The sequence below is a fragment of the Neofelis nebulosa genome, chromosome 9, assembly GCF_028018385.1.
Source record: "Neofelis nebulosa isolate mNeoNeb1 chromosome 9, mNeoNeb1.pri, whole genome shotgun sequence".
In the NCBI taxonomy this organism is placed as follows: domain Eukaryota; kingdom Metazoa; phylum Chordata; class Mammalia; order Carnivora; family Felidae; genus Neofelis; species Neofelis nebulosa.
Window position 1 is genome coordinate 78,682,645 of NC_080790.1, and position 18,702 is coordinate 78,701,346.

Sequence of the window (18,702 nt, forward strand, 5' to 3'; positions counted from 1 at the left end):
TTCCACCCTTCCTACCCTCTTCCGTGGGCCTCTTGTCCATGCTTGGCTCTGGAGAATCTGTTCTGCTAGTCTTCTGGTGGTTTTCTGGGTTATTTAGTCCGATGTGGGTGGAATCTAAGTGATCAGCAGGACGTGGTGAGCCCAGCATCCTGCTACACCACCATCTTCCGGGAGTGGGGGCAGGGGGAAGAAACCAGGCAAGACTTTCTGAAAGATTAAACCAAACTGACACTATTGTGGCATACCCAGCTTACCTGGCATGTGTGTGTTATTTCTACAGGTACCATTTGGAGGATTTGTGGGAGTTTTAAAATTGGAAAAGGGTCAACACTCTTCTATTTAAAAGGATGAAGACATATTAGATGTGTGCATTTTTTTCTATCAGGGACCTTCAATGACCACCGTGGAAAGACACGGAATTTAGACCATAGGAGGTTCCAGCCACGATAAATCAAACTGCATAGAATAAGGCAATGATAGAAGGGTGTACTTTGGGGTGAGAGAATCCAAATAAATTAATCTTGCTGTAAAGAAGAGACACACAACAATTCAAGGCTTTTGAAAAAAGCATCATTTATTTCAAAGTACAACACAAAGTTGTATTTTTAAGAAATACACATTCAATCTTGTATTTCAAGACTTGGCTATGTGCATTTCAGTTTATCTTTAAAATAAATTCAGGTATACAAATGGTACATACCTCAAGTACAAACAGCACAGAAAATGCATATGGTCTCAACCGAATGTTTTTACATTCATTCACTGTTCTTAAAGTTGACTTACATTTCTGTAATCTGCTTTTAAACCAAGACAGCCTTATTTTAAAAAAATACTCTGTATTTTTCAGCACAAAGTCCTCATACGTTTTTAAAATTAGATCTTGGCGCGTAATATTGTGAAATTATTAAAAACCAAACTTGGTAATTTAATAAAATTGTCACATGCCAGGACTTCTGATTCAACTCAAATTATTTCCTTAGCTGTAAATGTCAAATTTGTGTTCATACAGATAAATAAAGGATGGAAGAAGACAGGTGGTGGAAACTTGATAGCAGTTAAGGTTTTCAGATGTACAGGCCTTACTAGAGTTTGTGGCTGAGTCCAGACTTTTCCCTAAAAGCACAACAGCAAATCTCATATTATCGTAATTGCAAGAAAGATCTGAAAGAAGCGAGTGGTACGAGCCTGCCCTGCTTGAATCTGTTTTGCAAAGATGAGGAGGGTGGGGAGTGGGAAGCTATAGCAGTAACAGCCTTAAAAGATGTCTCAAAAACTGGCATATCATGATCTAGATGAGGGGCCCCCACTTTTTTTTTTTTTTTTTTTTTGCCTAATTTCAATTCTCATGAGGGAAGTGCGAATTAGACCAAGGGTCAGAGCTTCTTCTTCCGATTGTGGGGCTCCATATCCGCCACGGGTTGTACGTTTGCCCCAGATCATCGGCCGGACTGGAGGTGGAGGGAGCATGAGGAGCAGAGGTCTCTGTGCCCATGAGGCCGATGCTTGGCAGCGTGCTGGCTGGGGTGGAGAAGGGCAGGGTGCTATTCAGGCTGCTGGACCAGATCGAGTTGCAGAATGGAGTGGTGGACCACAAGCTGCTGGTGTTGCCGAGGATCGACTGACAAGACAGAAAACGTAGCATGGAACATCGGGACTGACAGGCGCGCAGGTGGGACGCGGGTGAAGGTTAGGCTACAAACCGGGGCTGGGCCGCAGCTTCGATAACCTTCTTTATCTTGTATATAAATGTTTCATATATATGGGCATCTCAGGGTCTGGTGTTTTAAAGAAAGGTTGGCAAACTACAGTCGGAGGGCCAAATCCAGCCCTGCCTGTTTCTGTCCACAGGAGGTCTGCCGGAACACGGCCGCACCTGTCTATGGCCGTGCCGTCCCGCTACTTCTGTGCTGCCGTGGCGCAGGTGAGCAGACGCTACAGAAGCAGCAGGGCCCGCAAAGCCTAAGATCTCTCCTGACCCCTGTTTGAAAGGCACCTTAACCATTCTTTAAAAATGAAGCTAGAACGATTACAGTGAAGATAAGTTTGAAATCCGTGAAGGCAAAGTATCTCCTGTTCAACCCTGCTTGTCTAATTTAGTTTTCCTGAGAATGAAGAAAGAATCACAGTGGGATATTTTTTTCTGTCATAATTTTGTGAAAGCTGAAACCAGTAATTATTTTCCTTGGTAAGAATACTTTTTTGGTGCATGGTCTTTACGGAAAAATCTAGCCGAGAAACACACAATGGAAAAGCTCAAGCTAAGACACAGGTGTTTCTCAGAAGTAAAATAAATGTGACCCTCCAGCAGCTTGCTCCTGGGGGGCTGAGGGGCCACAGGATGGAGAGGGTGAAGGCCACCCTCAGTCGCTGTCTGGCCCCAGCCACAGGTGGGGCACATTTACAGGTTGGGAAGATGCTGGAATGACTTTTCTCTACTAGGAGACCAAACCCACAGCTGCTCATTTGCTCTTTCTATAATTTCTTGACTGTAACAGCTCTGAAGAATACTGATGGGTCACTCTGGCAGAGTATGAACACAGCAATGGAGACAATAAAAGAACTAACCTGACCCTTCCACATTGCTCTCTGGCTTTTATAACGGCGCCAGTGCTGCCTGAGTGACAGTGACAGCAGTAATAATGAGGGTTCAGGTGAGGTCCAATCCCCAAGTACTCACAGAGGCCGTGTGGGTCGGGGAACCGGAGCTGGCTGGCCAGGAAGGGCTGGGATCCGTTGCTGGAGAGTCCCAAAGGTAGGAAGGGCCACTACTAAACTCGTTCCAGCCCCTCTGGGAGGCCTGATTGCACGACCGAGATAACCCGAGTTTGCTGAAAACTTCTGCAAGTAAGGAAGCAATCAATTCTGTATCTTATGTTGCCACACTCACTCATGTAGGACAAGATGGGGCATTCAGAGGCACATGTCCCCCCACTGCTCACTTGGAGTCTCACACCTGCTCTGCCAGCTCCCACCACACCCCAGGGAGGATGGGGAACAGGGGGCGTTCCCCACAACACAGGCACACAATCTGAGCTCTTTACCCACACCATTCACTGGATGACATCGAGTGCAAATACCCCATCTCTGACATGACTGTGGTGAATGCAAAGCTTGCGCTGTTGCCTCTAATTCTGGACAGCAAGTAAGGAGCCCAGCACAGCCAGGAGTTGTATTTCAGACACAAAATCCTTTCTAGAAGTTCTTAAATGCTGGGAATACAAACCACCTGGCACTCCCAGCACTAAGCTTGTGCCTTTGGCTTTGGGCTTGTGGGGAGGTGGAGATGGAACAAGAGACCCTTCTGAGAGCTTCACGCTGGGCTTCCTTCTTCCCGGGCTACAGTACCAGGGGCTGAGCGGGCCCGGGCTCCTGAGCACCTGTCTGGGAGAGAAGCCTCAGCCCCGTTGCCTTAAAATCAGCCTGCGTATCTCATGTCTGTTGGGACCTGACTACAATGACGAAGAAACGCACCTTTTAGAAATGTCTACTGAGTGACAGCCTTTCCTATTTCAGTGGGCCTCTCTACACAAACTAGACTTCGTCTTCCTCTCTTCTTTGTCTACAGGCTTATCATTTACAGGTCTAGTGTTAAACACTTACCACCAGTTAGGTTAAAAGAATTTCCGAATGCCGAGAATGAATTGAGGGGAGTGAAGTCGGGGCTGCCGGGGTTGCTGGCAGGACTCCACAGACCCGAGCTGGATGTTACAGGAGGAAAACACAACACACAGAGATGTACAGTGGTTAGTGGGGACAGGCCCATTACACACAGCCTCACAAACAGCAGACGCTGCTTCAACTGGGGGTGCTCAAATATTAAAGACAAAGGCAGAACTGGAACATGGCTTCTCTGCCATGAAGGATTAAGCACGGAGAGGTCCTGAGCTCCTATCCTACCATAAGCTGTGAGTTGGGTTCAAAGCAAGTGTTCTGAAGAGAAAATAGCTATTTTTTCCCATATGTTTACTTTCTGGTAGTGGGAGATTTATTTAAAAACTTTCAAATCTAGGACTCATTCCTTTTAGTGCAAAGTAGGTAAAATTGGGACTATCCTGACAGTGTTAACTGATATTTATCTGGGACCATGAGCCAAGGCAAGCACTGTATGTCGCCATGCCCAGTAGGATTTCTGTGGGTCAGGAAAGTGGCATGTCCAATAATTTACAATAAGCTGTCTAGCACTGGCTTCAATTTCCTTCTCAAGCACATTTTTGTTCTCCTATGTCTGATTATCAGATCACATCCTGTCCTGTGACCATGATAATGAAGAAGGATGAGCACACATCTGAATCCCTGAGATGCCCGTGTGCCTCCTTCCCTGTCGGGGGTGCCACCAGGGGGAGCACAGCAAGTGGCTCTGATTCCACACAACAGACAGGGGTTTCTAGAGGTGCCTGACTGCTTTGATGGCCTACCTGTAATCTAGGGGAGACACAAGTATGGACAGAAGAGGCTAACTTGCCTTGAGGAACATTTATCTTTCGATTAAGAATGGTCTACTGTACCTGTCTGAACCGTCGCTGTCAACAGGAGTGTGTGAAATGCCAAGGCTGCTGGAAAAATCTGTTTTGTTTGAAGAAACTTTAGCAAAGCCATTCCCTCCTGTAACAATACACTCTGAATCAATCAACTGGGCAATTCTGCCCTGCCCACAGCCGGGGTGTGACAGGTCCAACACCAAGCCACTCACCTGGGCTCTTGTCATACCCGGCTGTGACTGCAGCAAAAGTGGGGTTGCCGTTCTTGCCAGGGAGTGAGGCTGCTTTTGTCAATTTGTGTTTGCTTCCATTTGGCTGCTTGGGTTTAGGGTCACTTGAAGGGAGAAGCAAAGACCAAGGTCATTCCTCATCAGCACTGTCCACAGTGGACGGCCGCTGGGGGCCCTTGTCTCAGGCGGTGGGACTGCCACAGGACTGAGTGCACACAGTACTTTCATTGGGGCTGGGCCCAGGGCAGCCCCCAGACCATGGCCCAGCCTCATGTAAAATGCTCCCACACCTAAGACTGTGCAGTCTGATGGGACATAGGGACTTGGGGGAGAGGTACAAAAATATACGGCCCCTAGGAAAGAGACGAGGGCAGGGATGAGCTGACTGGACGAGGGACTGGAAAGGCTGCAATCCCAGCAGAGAAGAGCACCAGAGAGGGAGCCAGTGGGTTGTAGAACGAGGAGAACAAGAGATTGCCGGTGGGCAACAAAGCTCGACAGGGCTCATCTGCTCCTGTCAGGAGCCGGTGAGGGGCCTGATTCAGCAAGGTCCCAAGCAGGGCAGCCTGCCCCCAGCCTCAGTGGTTACTGCCTCTTTGGCGAGAGATAAAAACTGGGCAGGGTTGCTGCAGGTGGGTAGGTGGCTCCCCAAGTGAAAGGCTGGGATGGTGATGGCACCTGAGCTGTGCTTGCTGGGGGTGACACGCGGAGCTGACAGCAGTGTGAACATACAGTAAGAACTTGTTACAGGCTCCTCACTCTCACTGCTAACTTAGGCAAATACAGCGGGGGCTCTGGACCTCCATGGAGGAGTGCAGTTGGGAGGCTGCCTCCCATGGGCACAGCACTTCCGGCAGCACCTCTTGTGACAGCCAGGCTTGTGCCAGACCCTGGTCTTTTAAGTGCTCAGCTCCACTGCCTTAAGCTCAAAATAAATGTCCCGTAAAGCCACGTCCTCCATGCACAGGGCATCTGTAGATCTTCATTTAATACTCAGGATGCTTACTGACTCTAGAATTATAATGTAATTCTAAGTTAAATGATGAACCTGTTGGTTCCTGGGTGATGAAAGCTGACGACTGGAGTCTGGCATAGACATGGGAGCACTGACCCTGGGCAAGGGCAGAACACTGAACAGCACAGATGTGAGAGGCAGGACAGGACAGCAGGCTGTGGCCACTAAGCATTTCCACTTGAAGGGGGCGAGCACCTGCAGAACTTAAGTTATCTGGAGTGGCAGAGCCAGGGACCCACCTGTTGGAGCTGCTGTTGACGATGCTGCTGTAGCTGCCCCGGGCTGCAAACGGGCAGGGGGCGGCGGGGGGAGAAGGAGAGGCAGGTGTCGGTGAGGTCTGGCGTTGTTTTAAGAAAATGTCTGCATTGAGGGTTTGCAGAGAAAGTTTATAAAGACTATCGGTAGCTGGAAATGAAAAATAAAAGGTCTCGTTAATGTGTTTTGATTTTTACTCTTCAAAAATTAGTTACTTTTGAGGTTCTGATACAATGCAGAACTCAAGTGCATCTACAAAGAAAAAAAAGTAAAGCTTTTACATGTGTTCTGTTTAAAGGTCTGAAAGGAAAGAGGGAAGTCGTGTCTCTCTCTGCAGTAGGAGACTTCCCGAGAATCACCTGCACGCCCCATCCTCTCTGTGCTCTGCAGGACCCTCCTGGACAGCTTCTCCCACCTCAGGCTGGGAAGGTGGCTTTCCCATGTCCTTCAGGCATGCGCAGGGAGAGCCAGTGACTGGCCCTGAAAGAGTCTCTGTGCTTCCACCCAGGCTCACACCTGCAAAACATCCTTGAGTTCTATTCCATGATGCTACCCTGCACTCTGCTGGCAGGCCTGGTGTGTGGCCACCCCCAGTCCGTTTTTCAAGGATATGAGCTAACAGGAGTCCTGCTGCCCTTTAGGGTAATGTGTACACAGCTGTTTGAAAATCTTAAAAAATTTGTTTAAAACAGAAAAAACTTCTGTTGTGAAAAACCTATCCTGCTCTCACTAAAAGCAAATACATAGAACTTCGTTCAGCAAATGGTATCGTCTTGCACGTCCACCGTGTGCAGCGTGGTGGCATCCTGCTCCAGCTACCGCGAAACAGTCTCCATGGGCTCCTGGTGTGCAAGGCTGCCCTGCCTTGTCCTCCTCGTTTTCCATCCCTGCCCAACACAGCTCTGTCCAGGTTGGCGCATTTCCACCTCATCCCCTCTTGATTGCCCTTCACACCCTGTGCAAGCCCTGCCCACAGTGAGGACAGTTTGCTCTACTCCTATTTTCTGTGAAGGGTCTGTTTCATCTCACTTCCAGAACAGAAGCCTGCTCAACACAGTGGTTCAACTTCCCTTGTGATTCTCTCCTGCACCAGTGGTTCCCCTAAACCCCAAGGGCTCGGGGCCTGGATAAAACCGCATGTTCCTTGGCTGTGTCAAGGCATCCGTTATGGTGTTGCCATGCTAAGCACACTTCTTGAAGCCCAAGGTATCCATTCACTCCCCATCTTCAGTGCCACCTTGTGAACTACCCCAAGAATTCTGACTTTCCTCAGTGGTGCTGGCACGTCACACACTGTCCTTGTCTTCACCCCACCAACTTTCACCCATGGTTATGTGGATAATCCTCACATGCTCTGTTCTCTGTTGACTCGATGTCCATGCTCAGGGCCCGTCTCAAATGCTATCTCCTATATGGGCCCTGCTCAAAGCTCTCCACCTTTCTGCCTGCCTCAAAAGCCCCTAACATAGTGTCTGTCTGATATCACCTCTATATTGTAGGGCCATTATCTGTACAACTGTCCTGACCCTTCCCTAGCCACTCCTTGTAGGACACCTTCTCTCTGACCCCACCCCCCCTCCCCGCCCCCCACCCCCCGAAGTGAGCTGGGAACTGCCCACGCTGGAACGGGCCACACTCCGCCTCGGGTGTGCTCGCTCGCCCCAGGTGCCTGTCCTGGTGGGGGTGGGGGGGCAGCGTGTGGTGCATCCCTTGGCAGCTCTCCTTTAGTGGGATGTGTTTTACTGGGCCCAGTAGCTGCGGAAGCACTTACTAAATGTCAGAACGAAACAGGAGAAGAAAAGTCAGAAAAACATCTTATGGAATAATGCTTGATGTAGGAAGGGAAGATGGGGGAAGGTAAGGGGTGGCCAAAAATAGCACAGGGCATGGGCAATTAAGAGAGCTTTTTGACTCAATATATTTCCTCTGTGGCTATTTGCCTTTTAATAACCCCTTGGATATGCTGTCTGTTTAAACCACGAAATTATTCCAGGAGAATTTTCTCAGCATCTCCTATGGGTACAGGGCACCACGCTATAAGGGGTGCTACTTTGGGGTAGAAAGATCTCTACACATGGATTCCCAGCAAAGCGCAGGCTTGCACAGCCCTGAGTGGAAAATGCTTTAATCTGCTGGGAACCCTAGGAAATGAGGCACTGCTAAGAGGGCTTGGAGGCTAGCAGTCTCAGCCAGAGAAGGGTGGAGAAGGGTAAAAAAGACTGAGAAAGCAGGGGTGGAGGAAGTTTACTGGACTGATTCTTACTGGTTTCATATAGCAATATTGTGTATATAGTGGAGCCCTGCGAGAACTTTCTAGTAGGCTGGTGGTGAGAACAGAGAGGTTACAGGATGTGGGATCAACGTAAGGTATGCATTGACTGAAAAAACAAAATAATTATGCAGTTGTGGGCCTTGGAGCAAGTATACACTTTTTCCAGTGGCAAACCATCTAGCTGTATGACAGTGAGCTCTGCTCTGAGGCACTGGGCTCTCTCAGCCTTCGTGGATGGGCCTGGGGAGGAAACAGAACTGTGCTTTCCAAAAACTGTGCCCAAAGAACTGTGCTTTCCAAACATTTTCTTCTCCAGACCATTTGTCTAGCATTTCTCGCATTTCTTCCCTCCTGAGGTGTGGAGCCAAACTCCCACTGGGTTGGATCTGGTCATCCTTCTCTCCTCTGTCCCAAAGGAGTGATGCCAGCATGTTCATCAGGTGCCACTTTGGTGACAACACTATCACAGCCAGTGATCTTGTCTTGAAGGCTATGTCTGGTGACGGCCCTCTTTACCATATCATGTGTTGTTACTCACACTAGCAGAGTTTATGTTTACTTTACTGGGCTACAGACAACCCCATGGAACTGGCTCCTCAGGGATGTTGTATTCCCAGTGCTGGAAACCTCCCTCTGTGGTGGAGGTAAGGTCTGTTTAATGCAGAACTGCCCAAGTCACAAACTATAAGCCTAGGACTGGTGTCTAGCTGAAACCTCAGAGGGGAATCTAAGGAGCAAAAAGCATTCAGCCTGGATGCAAGGACTACAGAGAGACTCGTGTGAGATCTCTTGAATGACCAGGGATTTAGGTTTATATCTCATCCCAGGCAAAAAACAGCACTAAAAAGTGCCAGGAAATCTCATGGCAAATAGGGGGCTACAGGTTTTAACACAGAAAGCATCTCTTTCCATTGCGTATCTATGTAAGTGAAAATGTGAAAGACGCCACGCTTAATGTACATGGCACCTGGATTTCCAAGTTCTTTGATCTCATTCAACTTTGAGGGCTTCAGTCACCCACTATTCATTTAAATGTCCCTTCACCCCAAACAATCCTGTTGTTCAACCCTAATTTTCCCTTTGGCACAAACTGGCCAAGTGTGAGTTCTAACACTGTGGTGAATGTAGATGATCAGTCCTCAGGCTGGTCCTCTCTTGACCCCAAATCCTTATAATTAGGCTCCTCCCTGGGTTTGTCTCTGTTGTCTTCTATTTTGGGTCCTAAGTATCCAGGGCGAGGGCCTCTCTTTTTAGTAGCCTGTGCTACTGTCATGATTTACTGCAGGCCAAATCGGATGAACAAGGTCAAGAAGCTAGTGAGAAAAATAATGAAACCTTCACACAGGAATGTGTTATGTTTTCCATAAACATATGGAAAAGATGTGGGTAAAGTTGAAAGAAGACTGAATTTTTACAAAAATGATTACACTGTAAACGTATGAGGAACTAGTCAGAGAAGATACTGCTGAGTGAATGATTTCATAAAATAGTATTTCTTTGGAGGATTCACTGCTCCAGCCAGATCTTCCCATTTTCTACACTGGGAAGTGGTGTGGTCTACCAGCTCTGAAAAAAAGAGTCCTAATGTGAATTGTCTGTCGGTTTCTCTGGTGTAAATACTCCTACCACAGCCAAACAAGCTATGACAGTTTCACAACTGGCAGACTATTGAACAATGGGCTTTTGCTGGCTGGTACAAGTGGGCTCTAGCAGACCACAGAGGCCAGGCCTCCTTTTAACACAATATGCCCCGTGGAGTTTTCCTGCCCAGGGTGGGGCACCATGGTTTCCAAATCTCCATACTTACAGCTGCCGGGTTTGTGAACTGGCACAGAATCCCATTCCGGTGGTGGAGAGTCTTTTTCACCCTCTGAGCTACTGGTGTTGCCTAGTTCTTGACTATTTGGGAGGAATTTTGCTAGGGCAGGTGGCCTGTTATCCACTAACTTATTTGTACCTGCACAAAAACCAGGGAAAAAAACCATTAATGGAAAATAATTCCTTTCTTTCAGATCTGTTTCAACGAACCTTCTTGCGCAGGGGCCATGCTAATCTTCTCTGTATCGTTCCAATTTTAGTATATGTGCTGCCGAAGCGAGCACTCAACGAACCTTCTAATGAGGACGAGAACACCACCCTAGCCTTTTAAAGCACTGAAAACTACTAATCGATTACTGGCACCTCACAACTAATAATTACTAATACAATGAATTATGAAAATATATTACTCAAATGAAAATACCTTTTGTTTTCTGGGAATTTCGTGATTTGGATCCACTTGTCAATGCAGTTGGAAGAGGAATCTTGGTTGGGAGATTTCTGCGTTGTTTACTTTCCAGTGGGGGAGTATAGGAGAGCTCTAAAGAACTGAAAGACAGTTATGGATGGAAAATTCAAATTTATGCCTTTGTTTTACAGCAAAGAGTAGAAGTTACTGATCACACTACAATTTCCATTGCATTTTCTAATCTAGCTTCCTTAGGCACTATGTAGTCATGATCCTAACTTAGCACTGGCTGCTTTCCAAACATTCCTAAGACTGTTCAGGAGACACTTACAGATTTATCCTTTGCTATTCTGAGTGCTGACAAACTGAAGTCCATTATCTGAAAATCTGTAATGGGTCACAGCACCCACCTCACATAATGGGTACAAAGCCTTTAGCACAAACTTGCCATTTTTGGGGTTGCTAACCACAGTTATTTTGCTTGTGAATGAGTCTCTCCCAGCATCTAGACTACTAGTGAGATTCTAGAATGTGGAGCCTCTGAAAGGTCTCAGACTTAAAACGTCAAGGCACCTGCTATCCCAAACTTTAAACACATTTTTTTCTCATAGAAACCACGAAATGAACCAGGGCTAAGTTCCTGGGTTGCCTATGAAAATCCACTAACTCACTGCAGAATAGCAGGACTGAACTACTTGCCTAAGGTATAGGGTGAGTAGGGTGAGATGAATTTTCTTCTTTATTCTTGGAACTCAAGGTTAACCCTGGGCAAAAATTTAAATATTATTTTTATTTATTTAGAGTGTACATGTGTTCTAAAAGATTTAGAGGTAAGCTTAACATAATAAACATATATAAATAGAACTGGCTCTGAACTTCCTGTCCAACAAGGCAGAATGGCAGGCATGATGAGCTATTTTAAGTTTCCACAGCCTGATTGAAGAAAACATTAAAATTTGTTGGCAGAGAAGCAATCTCTAGGACAAATGGGTAGGTGACACATACAAGGTAGCAGTGTGAGGAGTGTAGCTATCTGGGCCATAAGGACATTCTTTACCAAGTTGCTTCTGTAATGTCCACCAAGATCAAGTTGTAGGCTTGGGAAGGCCTCTGACAGGAGTTAAGCTAACAAGTCCAAGAAGGGCATTTTCTAGTGAAGGCTGAGACACAGCTTAGAGAACCCAGTGGCCCCTTATGAGAATTCTTCCAAAAATCATCAGTGATCTCCATCATGCTCCTGGTGATGGTCAGAAAACTGTCCGTTCAAGGCTGAGCTGATAGCTTGCTTTTCATTAAAAATCTGACAAAGTTTACTGGCTGATTTAGATGTTCTAAAATGGGTGTATCTCTGGCATTTTCCACCTTAGTGTACTTCCTGTCCTGTCCCCAACCTTCAGGTGTGTGACCCCAACACCCCACTGTGGCCTCCCCCGCCCATGCTTCAGATTCTTTTATTTCTTTATGCACCACATCATCTTCCTTCCGTTGCTACGCCAACTTCTCACTTCTGGAAGGCAGCCAATTTCTGCTAGGTCCTGGGACAGGGACAGCCCATTATACTAATTCACACCTGATTTCAAAGGGCAGAAAGGTTCAAACCTTCCAGATAAAATAATACGTAAATATTATTAATATAAATACAGTTTAACAGAGGCTATTTACAAATATTTATATGGATGTAAGGCAAAGGTCATTTTCTTTCTTTCGTTTCTCCATATTTCACACAATTTTTTTTTTTAAAGTTTATTTATTTTTGAGAGACAGAGACAGAGTGTGAGCGGAGGAGGGGCAGAGAGAGGGAGACACAGAATCCAAAGCAGGGTCCGGGCTCTGAGCTGTCAGTGCAGAGCCCGATGTGGGGTTCGAACTCATGAACCATGAGATCATGACCTGAGTTGAAGTCAGACACTTAACTGACTGAGCCACCCAGATGCCCCTCACAAAATTTTTTTTGAAAAAAGTTTTATTTATTTTTGAGAGAGTGCGTGTGTGTACCAGTGAGCAGGGGAGGGGAAGAGGGAGTAGGAGAGAATCCCAAGCAGGCTGTGCGCTAAGAGCATGGAGCTCAAATGTGGGGGGCTTGAACTCATGAAACTTGAGAACATGACCTGAGCAGAAATCAACAGTTGGACACTTAAGTGACTGAGCCACCCAGGTGCCCCTACAAATTTTCTATAATAAATAGGTATTACGTTTAGAATTAGTAAATGAGCTAACCAAAAATCCAAAGGGCTCAGTTAACCCAAATTATGTAGAATTTTTGGCAGGATAACAAACCGACATGAAAAAATACACTATTTACGGGCAAGATTATTAATGTACAGTTCTATGAATCTTCCAAGTCCTTCCCCTACTGACAGTTATTTAAAAACAACATCTTAAAAAAAACACAAAGGCTCCCATGAAACAGACATCCAGCACTCTGGTGGTGGTGGCGGCAGAGGTGGGTGTGTGGAAGTTATTTTTAAGGAAGTCACTTATAAGTATGGGAGTGGGGGCTATTTATACAAAATGTAACTCTGTGTCGCTGTAAAATTAGTTGGTTTTTAAGAAAAACGGTGCCAAACAACTATTTTATTTTCGCTGATTCATACTTTCCTAAATTAAGCTAGATGATCTCTATCAAGAAACCTTTTTGAAGGCTTTGGAATAAAATAGGTAAGAGCCTACTTAATTTAAATGATCTTTCTAAAAGGGAAAAACCATAAGGTGGTTCAGATGCCAGGCCTCATTTTTGCTCATGTAATACACAGTACATGCCCCTGTCTGGGGGAAGTGGAGAGGCAGATTGCTGAGGGAAAGGGTAGGGCTTTCCCAGTGCTCATGGGTCTGGAGGCCAGGGTGTGAAAGGTGGTGCCTGTGGCCCTGAGCAGAGTGTGCTGTCTGAGCAGATGATTAGAGAGTACAGTTATTCTATGAAGACTTTCCCCACTTATTTTAGATTACATTTAAGTCACGTAAACATGTAAAATGTTGACAGACAACCAGAGAACAGAAAGATCAATGGATAAACTGCTGTTCTAAACCAGGCCTGATACCACAGAAGTCCTTTTAGTGTCTTAGAGTGAACTCTAATTCCCTGGCATCTTGGACCTAAAATATAGCTTTCTGGAGGTCTACAGGTCCACTTCCTTCTGCGGTGTCAAAGCTGGCCAAAATGGATTGACCGGGTCTCTACCACTGTGACACCATGCTCCACACTCCCAGGAAATGATTTTGTGAAGTGAATTTATGCGAGTATGGTAGGATGTGGCTGCACCAGCAGAGACCACGACTGAGGCACTGCTCTGGCTTTATCACTACCTATTTATACGAAAACGAATTCTTCAGGGCACCTGGGTGGCTCAGTCAGTTAAGCATCCAACTCTTGATTTTGGCTCAGGTCATCACGGTTTGTAAGACTGAGCCACAGTCTTTTTGAGAGCCCACATTGGGCTCTGTGCTGACAACAGCATAGAGCCTGCTTGGGATTCTGTCTCCCTCTCTCTCTGCCCCTCCCCTGCTTGCTTGCTCTCTCTCGCTTTCAAAAAAACAAAAACAAAAACAAAACAAACTTAAAAAAAACAAACAACTAAACCCCCCAAATTCTTCAACATTTCAGGATTGGGGCCTTCTGGCTTAGAGATAACATAATATTCCAATAATATTGATAATATTTAAAGACTAATTTTTCAGAAAGCAAATGCAAGCTAAGCCCACAGATTTCATTAATATTAAAATATCAGTGTTTTGGCTAACTGATATATAGAATAAACATTTATTCCTAATCAGATAAAGCTTCTAAAAGGTGACAATATACAAATGCCTTATTAATGATACCCCTTTTTCAGAGTGCATCTATACCCTTCAGATATGTGGAACCACAGAGTAACACATTGACAGCACTTCTGAGGTGACAGGAGTTTTGGGTATCACTTAGAACTGGCAGTGATTTTACCTGAGCCACAGAGCAAGGCTTGTCATAACTCACTGTAGACAGGGAATGGCTCTATTCAGAGAGGCCACCTTTCTGGTTATTAAAAAAACCAGTCTGTTTAATTCCATATTTGAGTGATGTACCAATTAATTCTGACTCTTAATACTTTTATCCCCGTGTTTGGGAAAACACAAAACAAGACTGGTGAGTTTAAAGAGATTAGATTAAGGAGATTAGAAGAGTAAGGCTGCATACGGATTTCTCCAGTTACAAATGACAAGGTAAAAAGACAATTCAGAGAACACTGCTTAAACTGTCTTGCTGGTAACGGTTTTTCTCTTGACTATATATCAAGAGAACATGAGTTATCCCTGTAACTGTCCCTTGACTAGGTGGTGGAGAAGGGGATACTGTAGCTTTTCGTTTACCAGAGAACTTGAAATCCTTACAAAGCTAGTGGTATTCAAGTGAAGCCTTTTCAAAATCAAATTTGCTAATGGTCAACTTATTCTATAAAAAAATCAGAATACAACAGACATCAGCAGAAAAGGGATGAGGGTAAAAATGAACATGTACTATTTGTATAAAAAATACTATGCCTCTGAGCTCAGGCATCAAGGCTAAAACAGTGCAGAATGGGTCAAAGTAACCTGTGGAATGGTTTTGCTATGGAAATCCAGTTAATGGCCAATTTTTAGTAAAAAATCAGAATGTAACACAAGTCAGTGGAAGAGGGATGAACGTAAGAATTAACAAGCACTATCTGTTTTAAAAATTATGTCTGACAGCTCAGGCATCAAGGCTAATCATGCAGATCTGACAAAAGTCACCTATGGAATTTTTTATGATAATTCTTAGAAGCTTGGTTTTTAAATTTGTGATATGAATCATAGCCAGATTGTCTATTCTTGCAAGAGCCCCATGAAAACTAGGGTTTTTCATAATTTGTATTTTTCAGCCCTATTTATCTAGAAATATCTGATCAATCACTTAAGCATGAAATAGGCCTAGAAGAATAGTTCTGGTCACTAAGGTATTATTCCTTTCCTGGAGTGCCAGAATATTAGCACTAATTAGTGCCTCAGGATGATTTCTCTCGGGAGAGATCCAAGTGTGTCAACCACTACGCCCCTTGACATTGCTGCTAGCTGGGTCAGATTGGTTCTCATCACACTGTGGGATCGAATCACTCAAATAACAATGTGCATGTAAGAGTGAATTTTAGGTACGAATACTCCACTAATAATGAATGACTGCCATATGCTGTATTATTTCATAAATTTAGGTTAAAGGTTACATTTCACTAGGGTAACACCTAATTTCTTAGTAGGGTTCATGTCCAGTGTAGAGCACAATGCAGGGCTTGAACTCATGACCCTGAAAATTGAGACCTGATCTGAGATCAAGAGTTGAACCTTTGACCGACTGAGCCACCCAGGCACCCTGACACTTAATTTCTTATTAGGTATTAGTTCTACAGAACAGAATGCCTGTGCCTGAGTTAAGCTATATTTATTACCTAGGTAGAGAGTCTAGTCTATTGGTGCTTCTGGAAAGCTTACATATTGTTCGCTGAATCAAAGTTAGAATAGACCTTCCACAAAAACTAAGGCCAGTTCTAATGATAACAGTGTCTTCCTTTATTAACTTATACCCAATTCTTTCAACTTCCTAGGTTGATGCTCACTTAACACAAAAGGTAAATATCAGCCTCCATGCAGATGGCCATTTTATATGATGAACTATGAAGGGCATTAACAATACTGAAACTAAAATTAGCTTATTAGGTAGATCTAAGGTTTAACGAAAGTATGAAGTAGGCTTAATTAATAACCTAACAGTTCAACTCCTTCATTTACTTGCAGAAAGATTCTGCAGCAAGTCTTCCCTGTGGGGCTCACCAGAATCCTGCTCCATGGTGACTGGAATTGAGTTATTTCCTACTTCATTCATCTTAGACTTGTCTGATAGGTGATAACTGTCCTGAGCATTAAGGTAAGAACAAATTCTTCCAAGTTTTGTGGCAAAGAATCCTAGAACCCAACTGTAGTGGTGGGTTAGTAAACAGATTCAGAGCTCTTTTTGAGAAAAGTTAGGCTCATACCTGTGGCTGAACTATCAAGGTCACCTTTGTACAGAAGTGAAATGGCTCTCTGCCTGGGAGCAAATTACCAACCTAAACTTTCATAACAAGTCATTAACTCTGCCTTTTACATGTCTGACATCAGAAGCATGTGGTCCCCAGTCAACATTAAGCATTAGAAAAAAAACCCAAGAGGAACATGATGCAGTATATGACTTTTGTTGCAAAAAACTCCATAAAAACTGACCAACCACAAAAACATTACCTGGATTTCACCAGTAACTTCTTATATATATCTTAGTTCTCTGCACTCATTCATTTTTCTTACCTGGGTTTCACATCTGTTGGGATTTCTTTCTTAACATTTAAGAGTTTTTTGCTTTTTTGCTTCACTTGAGACATTTCATTTTCATGTTTTTCAGGCATGGCTTGTTTTCCCTTTTGCTTTTCTGTATCCTGGAAAAAAATGTACACTTAGCTGCTGAGAAGGATTAATAAGTCTATATGAAGGTAGAGACACAAAACCAAAGACAGACCAGATACAACACGTATGTATAAAAACAACAACCTCCTTTCTATCTTTATTATGGTTCTCTCAATTTTTTTAGCCTCTGACTTATTATAATTATGCTTTGGTGAGTCTGAATTATAAAGAATGTTATTTTATTTATACTCCTACTCTGTCTGGGGTGGGTGCAGTGGTAGCAGCAAATTGGTGGCTTCTTATTTTTAAGTATTGGGGAGCAAACCTTGCTTTTTTTTTTTTTTTTTTTAAATAAGAAAATTCAGCTTGGAATACAGTATAAAGTTACACACTCTGGAAATGCTCCTAAATCCTGAGCACAAGTAAAACCCAGGGCAAGAAAACAGCACCGGCAAGTAGTAAGTGTTCGTACCTGTTCACTAAGTGTCCATGAGTGACAATATGGCCGTGAAAGTGTTATGGCGGGTTTAATGCTAACCATTCACCACCAACAAGAAGAAGCTTAGTTATTCATTCACTTACTCAACAAACATTTACCGGTCAGCCACTTGGTGCTAGGCAATGGGGTTACCAAGGGGGCCCAGGTCCTTTCCCCAAGTCTAGTGGGGGGGGGGGGGACACACATGACAGCTGGAGATGAACTTGTACCTTCGTGTAGAAATGTTCACTGGCTATGACTGGAGCACAGAAGGGCTGTCTTGCCTGGCTTGAGTGTGGAGCCTGTGCTGAGAAGGACACACCCAAGCTGCACCTTAAAGCCGTACTATTTTCCAGTCCGCCCACTGAGGTTTCTGGCCCCTGACTACTATGTAAGTACAGAACCCACACGTATGCATTTTTATAGTAATTCGACAGTTGTGGCATCCAAGCATGAGACCAGTGGACTTGTCTCCCAAACAGGGCAAGGATCCATTCAGGTATTAAGGAACTCTCTGGGGAGTTGCATTTGGCGTGGGTGTGTACTACTTGTGTATAGTACGACCATCTAGATGACACATGGGAAATAAAAAACACCCTGGTTCTTCATCACACACAGTTTGAGCAGTACTGTGTGCAAGGAAGCACTGAGGCTAGTCAGGGGACAGACAGGGGAAGGACAGACTCAGCAAACGAGCACAGCTGTGGGTGTGGGAGGAATTACAAGCATAAAGGTATATTAGAAGCTACCCAGCTTCAGAGTTCATGGTTATTAAGGCAACTTGGGTTTTAACAGGTCACACCAGGTCAATCTATTTAAGTGTCAAGAGTAAATAATCAGGAAAAGGGCTAAAACACCCTCCTGTCCCCACACCTTTTAAGACTATTCTGTTGGCCATCCGGATGGAAGACATCCGGATGGCCAACAGGCACATGAAAAGATGCTCAACGTCGCTCCTTATCAGGGAAATACAAATCAAAACCACACTCAGATATCACCTCACGCCAGTCAGAGTGGCCAAAATGAACAAATCAGGAGACTATAGATGCTGGAGAGGATGTGGAGAAACGGGAACCCTCTTGCACTGTTGGTGGGAATGCAAATTGGTGCAGCCACTCTGGAAAGCAGTGTGGAGGTTCCTCAGAAAATTAAAAATAGACCTACCCTATGACCCAGCAATAGCACTGCTAGGAATTTACCCAAGGGATACAGGAGTACTGATACATAGGGGCACTTGTACCCCAATGTTTATAGCAGCACTCTCAACAATAGCCAAATTATGGAAACAGCCTAAATGTCCATCAACTGATGAATGGATAAAGAA

General features: G+C 44.7%; 1 protein-coding gene and 1 non-coding gene across 3 annotated transcripts in view; both read right to left on the reverse strand.

Moving 5' to 3' along the window:
• Window positions 1–548: 548 nt before the first annotated feature.
• TMEM131 (transmembrane protein 131) overlaps window positions 549–18,702 on the reverse strand; it is a 239,272-nt gene continuing 221,118 nt past the window's right edge. For both annotated transcript variants that reach the window (XM_058684342.1, XM_058684343.1), the window contains 9 exons: window positions 16,805–16,932; window positions 10,493–10,617; window positions 10,058–10,207; window positions 5,963–6,128; window positions 4,691–4,812; window positions 4,506–4,602; window positions 3,601–3,698; window positions 2,678–2,838; window positions 549–1,618 (listed from right to left, as the gene is read on the reverse strand). In XM_058684342.1, the coding sequence (XP_058540325.1) occupies window positions 1,337–1,618; window positions 2,678–2,838; window positions 3,601–3,698; window positions 4,506–4,602; window positions 4,691–4,812; window positions 5,963–6,128; window positions 10,058–10,207; window positions 10,493–10,617; window positions 16,805–16,932 (1,329 nt within the window). In that variant the 3' untranslated portion in view covers window positions 549–1,336. The remainder of the gene's footprint in view (window positions 1,619–2,677; window positions 2,839–3,600; window positions 3,699–4,505; window positions 4,603–4,690; window positions 4,813–5,962; window positions 6,129–10,057; window positions 10,208–10,492; window positions 10,618–16,804; window positions 16,933–18,702) is intronic.
• On the reverse strand, window positions 10,243–10,352 carry LOC131486388 (U6 spliceosomal RNA). Its single transcript, XR_009249302.1, has one exon. It is a non-coding gene; the product is annotated as a U6 spliceosomal RNA (small nuclear RNA).